The sequence below is a fragment of the Formica exsecta genome, unplaced genomic scaffold, assembly GCF_003651465.1.
Source record: "Formica exsecta isolate Colony F162 unplaced genomic scaffold, ASM365146v1 scaffold500, whole genome shotgun sequence".
NCBI classification, from domain to species: Eukaryota; Metazoa; Arthropoda; class Insecta; order Hymenoptera; family Formicidae; genus Formica; species Formica exsecta.
Genome location: NW_021852243.1, coordinates 1 through 11317, shown reverse-complemented (window position 1 = coordinate 11317; position 11317 = coordinate 1). Strand labels below are relative to the sequence as shown.

The following is an 11317-nucleotide window of genomic DNA, read 5'->3' as shown; positions in this document are numbered from 1 at the left end:
AATTTCTATATTTCTTTTATTTTCTTATAAATATTTGGTATGATAATTTTTAATGCGAATTTTTAATTTTTAATGTTTTAATTTTAAAATTGGAACTGTTAATTTATTGTCTTGGCGAAAAAAGTTCTTTTATTCCAAAAACTAATTATCGTGTGTCTGTTTTAGAGTTTTATTATATTATTCGCTTTTATATTAAAACATGATAGACATGCACATATAATGTAAATTTTATTCAAGGTGTTTATTGTGTGAAGTTTTGAAGAAGAACGGTCTTTTCTTTTAAGAGAAGATGCGTCTTTATTCGTTGTTATGATTGAAGGGTTTCTATATTTGTTTTACAAAAACAATATATGCTTTATCAAAAAAGCGTGCATATAAGTTAATGCTTATTTATAATTATCTTTACGTAAATGTAGATTATGTCTATATTCTATCATTATGTAGACAATATAGTATTATACATTCTTACATCAATAATAATAATGTTATACTCCTCAAAAATATTTCCGATACTTTTAGATTATTGTACGGATTTAAAGACGGTGAAATACGAAGCGGACGCACGCACAATCTAAAAAATGGAAATTTGCAAAATATTCTGGTCGATAAATATAGAGGGATTGTCGTATAGATGGAATTGGCGAGTCTTACCGCATTGAAACTCGAAAGAGAAAGGACCATGATTTTACCAACAGTTAATGTGCAAGGTGAAGTGCTTCTTAGCATCATCACGTTTAAAAGTTTTCTGGATTTCGGCGATGATTCGTACCATTCACCTTGGTAACTAATATTAAAAAGTAAGAAATTAGTATTTTACTATTAAGAATTTTATTAATATATTTTATAAATTGTAATGAGAATTTTTTATATTTGATTTATTTTTTGAATATTGCATTTAATTATTAGATTTATATTTTAAAAATCTTTGTGGACGGAAATTTTATATTCTGGCTTACATTGATGTATATATACGATCGCTATGATCGATTATTTGTTGTCCTAACCAGCATGCGGTAAATAAATGCAATAATTGACCAGTTATAAAACCGCCGTGTTGCATTGCATCCCTCGGAGTTATGTTACCACTGGTCGCCTAAAGGTTTCAAAACGATTTTAATATTATAAATAGAATTTACAAAACCGCACGTTATATTATTGCAACTTATTGTCAAAATATATATATTCAGCACAAACCTGTACAGCTGAGAGACTCATAGCTCCTACAATTAAGCCGACTTCTATAAAGAACGCCTTTGAGTAAATAGTTTCCAAGAGGCTCGCGAACCTTACTTAAAAAAAAAAAAATTGGTAATTATTTAGTCTCTCTTTAAAATATGTAAATTGACAATTTCTATATTTGTCTTAATAATTCAAAATTATTGAATAATTATTAATAATTAATAATTAATAATTAATAATTATTAACTGTAAGGCGTCTTCATGTTTTTGAATACAGTAAGCAAAATTCGCGTAAATCTTATCATCTTCATCCAGCATAGCGAGTTCTTTATCCTGTTCGATTGATTTTCGTATATGCTCCAATCGGTATCTAATAAGCGAAACAAAAAATAAATCAATTTCTCAAAGTTTTGCTTAGTCGATTTATATTATCAAATACGTACCTAACGATTGAAAATAGTGCGCAGCAATGTTGTACTAGAATAGCCACGCAGGTATCGGATGCGACTATGGCAGTGAGTCGAATGACACCGGATAAATAATTATGAATCAGCACGGGATAGTAGTAGTTGTTGACATCTACGAAATATTCAACATGATATGGAAATCCTACTGGCCGTGTCGAATAGTTAGAAGTCATATTTTTGCCGATTATCTTCGGAATTATCGCCATTATCCAAAAGATGTTGCCAGCTGCATACATGCCACCTAATTTAAGCAATACTTAAAAAAATATACATTCGGAATTTTAAAGCACTCAAAATAATATTTAAGAGCTTTTAAAGATACGAATAATATTCATGAATTATTTTCAATATATATTTAAATTGATATTTAACAAGAATCTGAATTTTTTAACAATTATCACTCAAGCCTGCACATAAAAATAATTGTTATTAGTCTAATTATTAGTTAAATTTTTTCCATTATGATTGTTCTTCTACTAATTTCAAAATATAATATAATAATGATTTCTATATATCAATATCTTACTAGCATAGCCGATTGTAAGGCTTCTTCCAGTTTCCGCAAACTTCTGCAGAATTTCGAATTCACTTTGAATAGCCCACGATTGCCAATCTCTTTGTACATGTATAAAAAGTATTTTGATCTATGGCACGAAATTTCATTTATTTAGAAATGTGGAATATCCGCGCGTTTAATATACCGATCATATGCATACCTTTTTTATATTACACAGTGAATTTATCACTTTAATGATGCAAAGGCTGTATATTATGAGCGATGGTATACACTCAAGCGTTGCGTTAAGGTCGTTACGTAATGTCACTAAAGCGAATATCTTGAATCCAGTAATTTGTGTCAGGATAAAAAAAATATCAATGCAAAAGATACATTTTGCGAAAATTATAAAAAAATGCGACAGAATCGGTTTAATAATTTTCAACATATTAATAATTTCCAACATTTTTAACTGATAATTATATGTCTTTGTATAAATCTTTATTTAAATGTCTCTTGTTTTTAAAATTATCTTTATGATATATCGCGCGATGAGATAAAAGAAAAGATTTTTTCACGAAAGTACATAAAAATGAATTGCAGATAATTATAAATTAGAACCGCAACGTATGAAACGATGATACCTGCGTGATGGCTTGCGATAAAGCAAGAAACGACACCGTTGCAAAGATAACACGTCTATGTATGTCCTGTTGAAAAGGCCACTGTCCCAGTAATGAAAGCAACACGCGATTGATTCTATATAATCGAGATTGAAAGATTTCGTTCGGTGAATCCATTTTCAGCACTCGATTGAGACTACTGTATCGCCGATATTGTCTCAGTTGTCTTAGATTTTCAATTTAATAAAAAATTCTCTCAGAGGGAAAATAATGTTTCTAGCGAGTGAAATATAATCACGAGAAATTGGCTTACCAGATTGTCTATTCTACTAGATGAAAGACGAACGATCGGACACTATTCGTAGGCATATCTGTAATGCTCTTTTATGATTAATTTTATATAGTGAAGATCTTATAGTCCGTACTTATTATATTTTGTAATAAGAACTTTGATATTATTGGCATATTGTCAAGTGTATGTGTGTTTAACGACGTATCACAATTGTGCCATGTATTTCATTGAATCACGATTATTATCTTATAGAAACCGTAACAGCGTTTTGTCAAAATGATAAAGTACACGCATGAATATACTAATATTCTTCGGTTATTTTATCGTAAATATGAGTAGCACATTTTATCATTACTTAAATAACGGAATATTATACAACATCTTTTTACATCGACAATTTTACACTTTTCAGAAAAGAAACTCTGAAAGTTTTACACATTACCGTATGGATTGTAAGACTGTAAAATATGAAGCAGATGCACGTACAACCTGGAAAAAGAAAATATTTTTGTTAATAGAAAGACAAAAATATAAAAGAGAGAGAAATCCTGAGACAATCTCTCACCGCGCTGAAACTGGGAAGAGAAAGAATCATAATTTTTCCAGCGGTCAATGTGCAAGGTGAGATGCTCCTCAACATTATCATGTTTAAGAGTTTTCTAGATTTGGATGATGTTTCATACCATTCGCCTCGATAACTAATGTTAAGAATTTTATTAATATCGATTTAGTTATGTTATATTATTATATACTTCCAATTCCTATTAAAAAAAAATTTAGTAGACAGAAAATCTACAATCTGACTTACATTGATGTGTATACACGATCGCTATGATCGATTATCTGTTGCCCTAGCCAACATACAGTAAATAAATGTAATAATTGAGCGATTATATATCCCCCATGTCGGATTGCGATCTGTGGCGTGAGGGTATCATTAGTCGCCTAAATATTTCGAAACGGAGCGATTTTAATAAGTAAATTTACAAAATAACGCAAATTTATGCATCACATCATACATTTAGCACAAACCTGTACAGCTGAGAGACTCATGACTCCTATAATTAAGCCGACTTCTATAAAGAACGCCTTTGAATAAACAGTTTCCAAAAGGCCCGCAAACCTTATTTAAAGAAATGTTTCGATAATTATAAGTGATCTCTCTTTAAAGTATGTAAACTGAGAATTTCTATATTTTTCTTAATTATTGATTAATTATTAATAATAAATTATCAATTATTCATAATTACTAACTGTAAGCCATCTTCGTGTTTTCGAATACAGTAAACAAAATTTTTGTAAATTTTATCATCTTCCTCGAGCATAGCGAGTTTTTTGTCTTGTTCGACAGATTTTCGTATATGTTCCAATCGGTATCTAATAAGCGAAAATGAGAAGAATTTCTCAAAGCTTAGTCGATTTATATTACCAAATACGTACCTAACGATTGAAAATAATGCGCAGCAATGTTGTACTAGAATAGCCACGCAGGTATCGGATGCGACTATGGCAGTGAGTCGAATGACACCGGATAAATAATTATGAATCAGCACGGGATAGTAGTAGTTGTTGACATCTACGAAATATTCAACATGATATGGAAATCCTACTGGCCGTGTCGAATAGTTAGAAGTCATATTTTTGCCGATTATCTTCGGAATTATCGCCATTATCCAAAAGATGTTGCCAGCTGCATACATGCCACCTAATTTAAGCAATACTTAAAAAAATATACATTCGGAATTTTAAAGCACTCAAAATAATATTTAAGAGCTTTTAAAGATACGAATAATATTCATGAATTATTTTCAATATATATTTAAATTGATATTTAACAAGAATCTGAATTTTTTAACAATTATCACTCAAGCCTGCACATAAAAATAATTGTTATTAGTCTAATTATTAGTTAAATTTTTTCCATTATGATTGTTCTTCTACTAATTTCAAAATATAATATAATAATGATTTCTATATATCAATATCTTACTAGCATAGCCGATTGTAAGGCTTCTTCCAGTTTCCGCAAACTTCTGCAGAATTTCGAATTCACTTTGAATAGCCCACGATTGCCAATCTCTTTGTACATGTATAAAAAGTATTTTGATCTATGGCACGAAATTTCATTTATTTAGAAATGTGGAATATCCGCGCGTTTAATATACCGATCATATGCATACCTTTTTTATATTACACAGTGAATTTATCACTTTAATGATGCAAAGGCTGTATATTATGAGCGATGGTATACACTCAAGCGTTGCGTTAAGGTCGTTACGTAATGTCACTAAAGCGAATATCTTGAATCCAGTAATTTGTGTCAGGATAAAAAAAATATCAATGCAAAAGATACATTTTGCGAAAATTATAAAAAAATGCGACAGAATCGGTTTAATAATTTTCAACATATTAATAATTTCCAACATTTTTAACTGATAATTATATGTCTTTGTATAAATCTTTATTTAAATGTCTCTTGTTTTTAAAATTATCTTTATGATATATCGCGCGATGAGATAAAAGAAAAGATTTTTTCACGAAAGTACATAAAAATGAATTGCAGATAATTATAAATTAGAACCGCAACGTATGAAACGATGATACCTGCGTGATGGCTTGCGATAAAGCAAGAAACGACACCGTTGCAAAGATAACACGTCTATGTATGTCCTGTTGAAAAGGCCACTGTCCCAGTAATGAAAGCAACACGCGATTGATTCTATATAATCGAGATTGAAAGATTTCGTTCGGTGAATCCATCTTCAGCACTCGATTGAGACTACTGTATCGCCGATATTGTCTCAGTTGTCTTAGATTTTCAATTTAATAAAAAATTCTCTCAGAGGGAAAATAATGTTTCTAGCGAGTGAAATATAATCACGAGAAATTGGCTTACCAGATTGTCTATTCTACTAGATGAAAGACGAACGATCGGACACTATTCGTAGGCATATCTGTAATGCTCTTTTATGATTAATTTTATATAGTGAAGATCTTATAGTCCGTACTTATTATATTTTGTAATAAGAACTTTGATATTATTGGCATATTGTCAAGTGTATGTGTGTTTAACGACGTATCACAATTGTGCCATGTATTTCATTGAATCACGATTATTATCTTATAGAAACCGTAACAGCGTTTTGTCAAAATGATAAAGTACACGCATGAATATACTAATATTCTTCGGTTATTTTATCGTAAATATGAGTAGCACATTTTATCATTACTTAAACAACGGAATATTATACAACATCTTTTTACATCGACAATTTTACACTTTTCAGAAAAGAAACTCTGAAAGTTTTACACATTACCGTATGGATTGTAAGACTGTAAAATATGAAGCAGATGCACGTACAACCTGGAAAAAGAAAATATTTTTGTTAATAGAAAAACGATAATATAAAAGAGAGAGAAATCTTGAGACAATTTCTTACCGCGCTGAAACTGGGAAGAGAAAGAATCATAATTTTTCCAGCGGTCAATGTGCAAGGTGAGATGCTCCTCAACATTATCATGTTTAAGAGTTTTCTAGATTTGGATGATGTTTCATACCATTCGCCTCGATAACTAATGTTAAGAATTTTATTAATATCGATTTAGTTATGTTATATTATTATATACTTCCAATTTCTATTAAAAAAAAATTTAGTAGATAGAAAATCTACAATCTGACTTACATTGATGTGTATACACGATCGCTATGATCGATTATCTGTTGCCCTAGCCAACATACAGTAAATAAATGTAATAATTGAGCGATTATATATCCCCCATGTCGGATTGCGATCTGTGGCGTGAGGGTATCATTAGTCGCCTAAATATTTCGAAACGGAGCGATTTTAATAAGTAAATTTACAAAATAGCGCCAATTTATGCATCACATACATTTAGCACAAACCTGTACAGCTGAGAGACTCATGACTCCTATAATTAAGCCGACTTCTATAAAGAACGCCTTTGAATAAACAGTTTCCAAAAGGCCCGCAAACCTTATTTAAAGAAATGTTTCGATAATTATAAGTGATCTCTCTTTAAAGTATGTAAACTGAGAATTTCTATATTTTTCTTAATTATTGATTAATTATTAATAATAAATTATCAATTATTCATAATTACTAACTGTAAGCCATCTTCGTGTTTTCGAATACAGTAAACAAAATTTTTGTAAATTTTATCATCTTCCTCGAGCATAGCGAGTTTTTTGTCTTGTTCGACAGATTTTCGTATATGTTCCAATCGGTATCTAATAAGCGAAAATGAGAAGAATTTCTCAAAGCTTAGTCGATTTATATTACCAAATACGTACCTAACGATTGAAAATAATGCGCAGCAATGTTGTACTAGAATAGCCACGCAGGTATCGGATGCGACTATAGCAGTGAGTCGAATGGCGGTGGCCAAATAATTATGAATCAGCACGGGATAGTAGTACTTGTCGAGATCTACGAAATATTCGACATGATATGGAAATCCTACTGGCCGTGTCGAATAGTTGGAAGCTACGTTTTTGTCGATGATCTTCGGAATTATCGCCATTATCGGAAAAAGGCTGCCAAACGCATACATGCCACCTAAATTTAAGCAATACTTAGAAAAAATATTTTCGAATTTTTAGTGCACTCAAAATAATATTTAAGAGCATTTAAGGATACGAATAATATTTATGAATTATTTTCAACATATATTTAAATTAATTCTTAACAAGAATCTTAATTTTATAACAATTATCACATGAACACATAAAAACTAATTGTTATTAGTCTAATTATTAGACTAATTAAACTAAACTTCTTCCATTATGATTGTTTTACTAATTTTAAAATATAATATAATAAGGATTTCTAATAGATCGATATCTTACTAGCATAGCCGATTGTAATGCTTCTTCCAGTTTCTGCAAACTTATGTAGAATTTTGAATTCACTTTTGATAGTCCACAATTGCCAGTCTCTTTGTATATGTGTAAGAAGTATTTTGATCTATGACTTGAAATTTCATTTATTTAGAAATGTGAAATGTGTGCGCTTGATATACCTCTATCACATGCATACCTTTTCAATATTGCACAATAAATTTACCAGTTTAACAATGCAAGCGCAATCTACTATGAGTGGCGGTATACATTCAAGTGTTGCATCAAGATCGCCACGTAATGTCATTAAAGCCAGTACCTTGAATCCAATAATTTGTGTCAAGATAAAAAAATATCGATGCAAAACAAAATATTTTTAATTGATAATTATATGTCTTTGTATAAATCTTTATATAAATGTTGCTTGCTTCTAAACTTATCTTTACAATATGTCGCGCAATAAGATAAAAAGAAGATTTCCGCTCAAAAGTATATAAAAAATGAATAATAAAAATGAATTGCATGGTGAAAGTATAATAAAAATGATGAAAGCATAATACAAATGAATTACAAGTGATTATAAATTAGAGTTGCAATATATAGGACGATTATACCTGCGTGATGGCTTGAGTTATACCAAGAAACGACACTGTAACAAAGGCAACTCGCCTGTATATATCCTGTTGAAAAGGCCACTGTCCTAGTAATGAAAGCAGCACGCGATTGAGTCTATACAGTCGAGACTGAAAGATATCGCTCGGTGAATTCATCTTCAGCACTCGATTGAGACTACTGTATCGCCGATATTATCTCAGTTGCTTTAGATTTTCAGTTTAATAAAAAATTCTCTCAGATGGAAAATAATGGATATAGCGGATGGAATAAATATAATTACGAGGAATTGACAACGCTTACCAGATTGACTATTCTACTAGATGAAAGACTTGAACGATCGGGCACTAATCGTAGGCATATCTATAATGCTTTTTTATGATTGACTTTATATAGTGATGATCTTATAGTCCATACTTATTATGTTTTGTAATAAGAATTTTGATATTATCGGCATATTGTCAAGTGTTTAACGGCGCATTACTATTGTAATTGCCATGTATTTCATCGAATCATGATTATTATCTTAGAAACCATAGCGGCATTTTATCAAAATAATAAAGTACACGCATGAGTATACTGATATTCTTCAATTATTTCATCGTAAATATAAGTAGCAGATGTTATCATTACTTAATCAACGGAATATTATACAACATTTTTTTACATCGACAATTTTACGCTTTTCAGAAAAGAAATTCTGAAAGTTTTACACATTATCGTATAGATTGTAAGACTGTAAAATATGAAGCAGATGCACGTACAACCTGGAAAAAGAAAATATTTTTGTTAATAGAAAAACGATAATATAAAAGAGAGAGAAATCTTGAGACAATTTCTTACCGCGCTGAAACTGGGAAGAGAAAGAATCATAATTTTTCCAGCGGTCAATGTGCAAGGTGAGATGCTCCTCAACATTATCATGTTTTCTAGATTTCTAGATTTGGATGATGTTTCATACCATTCGCCTCGATAACTAATGTTAAGAATTTTATTAATATCGATTTAGTTATGTTATATTATTATATACTTCCAATTTCTATTAAAAAAAAATTTAGTAGATAGAAAATCTACATTCTGACTTACATTGATGTGTATACACGATCGCTATGATCGATTATTTGTTGCCCTAGCCAACATACAGTAAATAAATGTAATAATTGAGCGATTATATATCCCCCATGTCGGATTGCGATCTGTGGCGTGAGGGTATCATTAGTCGCCTAAATATTTCGAAACGGAGCGATTTTAATAAGTAAATTTACAAAATAACGCAAATTTATGCATCACATCATACATTTAGCACAAACCTGTACAGCTGAGAGACTCATAGCTCCTATAATTAAGCCGACTTCTATAAAGAACGACTTTGAATAAACAGTTTCCAAGAGGCCCGCAAACCTTATTTAAAGAAATGTTTCGATAATTATAAGTGATCTCTCTTTAAAGTATGTAAACTGAGAATTTCTATATTTTTCTTAATTATTGATTAATTATTAATAATAAATTATCAATTATTCATAATTACTAACTGTAAGGCATCTTCGTGTTTTCGAATACAGTAAACAAAATTTTTGTACATTTTATCATCTTCCTCGAGCATAGCGAGTTCTTTATCTTGTTCGACAGATTTTCGTATATGTTCCAATCGGTATCTAATAAGCGAAAATGAGAAGAATTTCTCAAAGCTTTGTCGATTTATATTACCAAATACGTACCTAACAATTGAAAATAATGCGCAGCAATGTAGTACTAGAATAGCCACGCAGGTATCGGATGCGACTATGGCAGTGAGTCGAATTGCGGTAGCCAAATAATTATGAATTAGCACGGGATAGTAGTACTTGTCGAGATCTACGAAATATTCGACATGATATGGAAATCCTACTGGCCGTGTCGAATAGTTGGAAACTACGTTTTCGTCGATGATCTTCGGAATTATCGCCATTATCGGAAAGAGGCTGCCAAACGCATACATGCCACCTAAATTTAAGCAATATTTAGAAAAATATTTTCGAATTTTTAGTGCACTCAAAATAATATTTAAGAGCATTTAAGGATACGAATAATATTTATGAATTATTTTCAACATATATTTAAATTAATTTTTAACAAGAATCTTAATTTTATAACAATTATCTCACGAACACATAAAAACTGATTGTTATTAGTCTAATTATTAGACTAATTAAACTAAACATATTCCATTATGATTGTTTTACTAATTTTAAAATATAATATAATAAGGATTTCTAATAGATCGATATCTTACTAGCATAGCCGATTGTAATGCTTCTTCCAGTTTCTGCAAACTTATGTAGAATTTTGAATTCACTTTTGATAGTCCACAATTGCCAGTCTCTTTGTATATGTGTAAGAAGTATTTTGATCTATGACTTGAAATTTCATTTATTTAGAAATGTGAAATGTGTGCGCTTGATATACCTCTATCACATGCATACCTTTTCAATATTGCACAATAAATTTACCAGTTTAACAATGCAAGCGCAATCTACTATGAGTGGCGGTATACATTCAAGTGTTGCATCAAGATCGCCACGTAATTTCATTAAAGCCAGTATCTTGAACCCAATAATTTGTGTCAAGATAAAAAAATATCGATGCAAAACAAAATATTTTTAATTGATAATTATATGTCTTTGTATAAATCTTTATATAAATGTTTCTTGTTTCTAAACTTATCTTTACAATATGCCGCGCAATGAGATAAAAAAAAGATTTTCCCTCAAAAGTATATAAAAAATGAATAATAAAAATGAATTGCATGGT

At 30.4% G+C, this 11317-nt stretch overlaps 4 protein-coding genes across 5 annotated transcripts; all 4 read right to left on the bottom strand.

Moving 5' to 3' along the window:
• Positions 1 to 284: 284 nt before the first annotated feature.
• LOC115241608 (odorant receptor 4-like) lies at positions 285 to 2394 on the bottom strand. Of its 2 annotated transcripts, XM_029817437.1 has the most exons (7): positions 2173 to 2394; positions 1623 to 1902; positions 1427 to 1549; positions 1195 to 1285; positions 957 to 1093; positions 652 to 784; positions 285 to 571 (listed from the first exon to the last, which is right to left on the bottom strand). In XM_029817437.1, exons 2-7 carry the CDS (start codon positions 1880 to 1882, stop codon positions 521 to 523), a joined length of 795 nt encoding a protein of 264 aa, XP_029673297.1. In that variant the 5' UTR covers positions 1883 to 1902; positions 2173 to 2394; the 3' UTR covers positions 285 to 520. The 2 variants fall into 2 exon arrangements, with proteins under 2 accessions (XP_029673297.1, XP_029673295.1); XM_029817435.1 differs by having other exon boundaries at positions 285 to 784.
• A 661-nt stretch (positions 2395 to 3055) lies between these two features.
• LOC115241604 (odorant receptor 4-like) lies at positions 3056 to 6239 on the bottom strand. The gene is made up of 9 exons (XM_029817432.1): positions 5662 to 6239; positions 5238 to 5357; positions 5048 to 5165; positions 4498 to 4762; positions 4312 to 4434; positions 4090 to 4180; positions 3866 to 4002; positions 3623 to 3755; positions 3056 to 3546 (listed from the first exon to the last, which is right to left on the bottom strand). Exons 1-9 carry the CDS (start codon positions 5815 to 5817, stop codon positions 3496 to 3498), a joined length of 1194 nt encoding a protein of 397 aa, XP_029673292.1. The 5' UTR covers positions 5818 to 6239; the 3' UTR covers positions 3056 to 3495.
• A 131-nt stretch (positions 6240 to 6370) lies between these two features.
• LOC115241606 (odorant receptor 13a-like) lies at positions 6371 to 8685 on the bottom strand. Its single transcript, XM_029817433.1, has 9 exons — positions 8530 to 8685; positions 8115 to 8234; positions 7925 to 8042; positions 7370 to 7634; positions 7184 to 7306; positions 6962 to 7052; positions 6741 to 6877; positions 6498 to 6630; positions 6371 to 6421 (listed from the first exon to the last, which is right to left on the bottom strand). The coding sequence occupies exons 1-9, from the start codon at positions 8683 to 8685 to the stop codon at positions 6371 to 6373; spliced, it is 1194 nt and encodes a 397-aa protein (XP_029673293.1).
• A 161-nt stretch (positions 8686 to 8846) lies between these two features.
• Positions 8847 to 11165, bottom strand: LOC115241588 (odorant receptor 13a-like; the record flags this gene model as incomplete). The annotated part of the gene is made up of 8 exons (XM_029817401.1): positions 8847 to 9294; positions 9371 to 9503; positions 9614 to 9750; positions 9838 to 9928; positions 10060 to 10182; positions 10246 to 10510; positions 10800 to 10917; positions 10990 to 11165. Coding segments are annotated over 8 exons (1094 nt in total), but the record flags the coding sequence as incomplete, so codon positions are not given.
• Between the last annotated feature and the right edge of the window lie 152 nt (positions 11166 to 11317).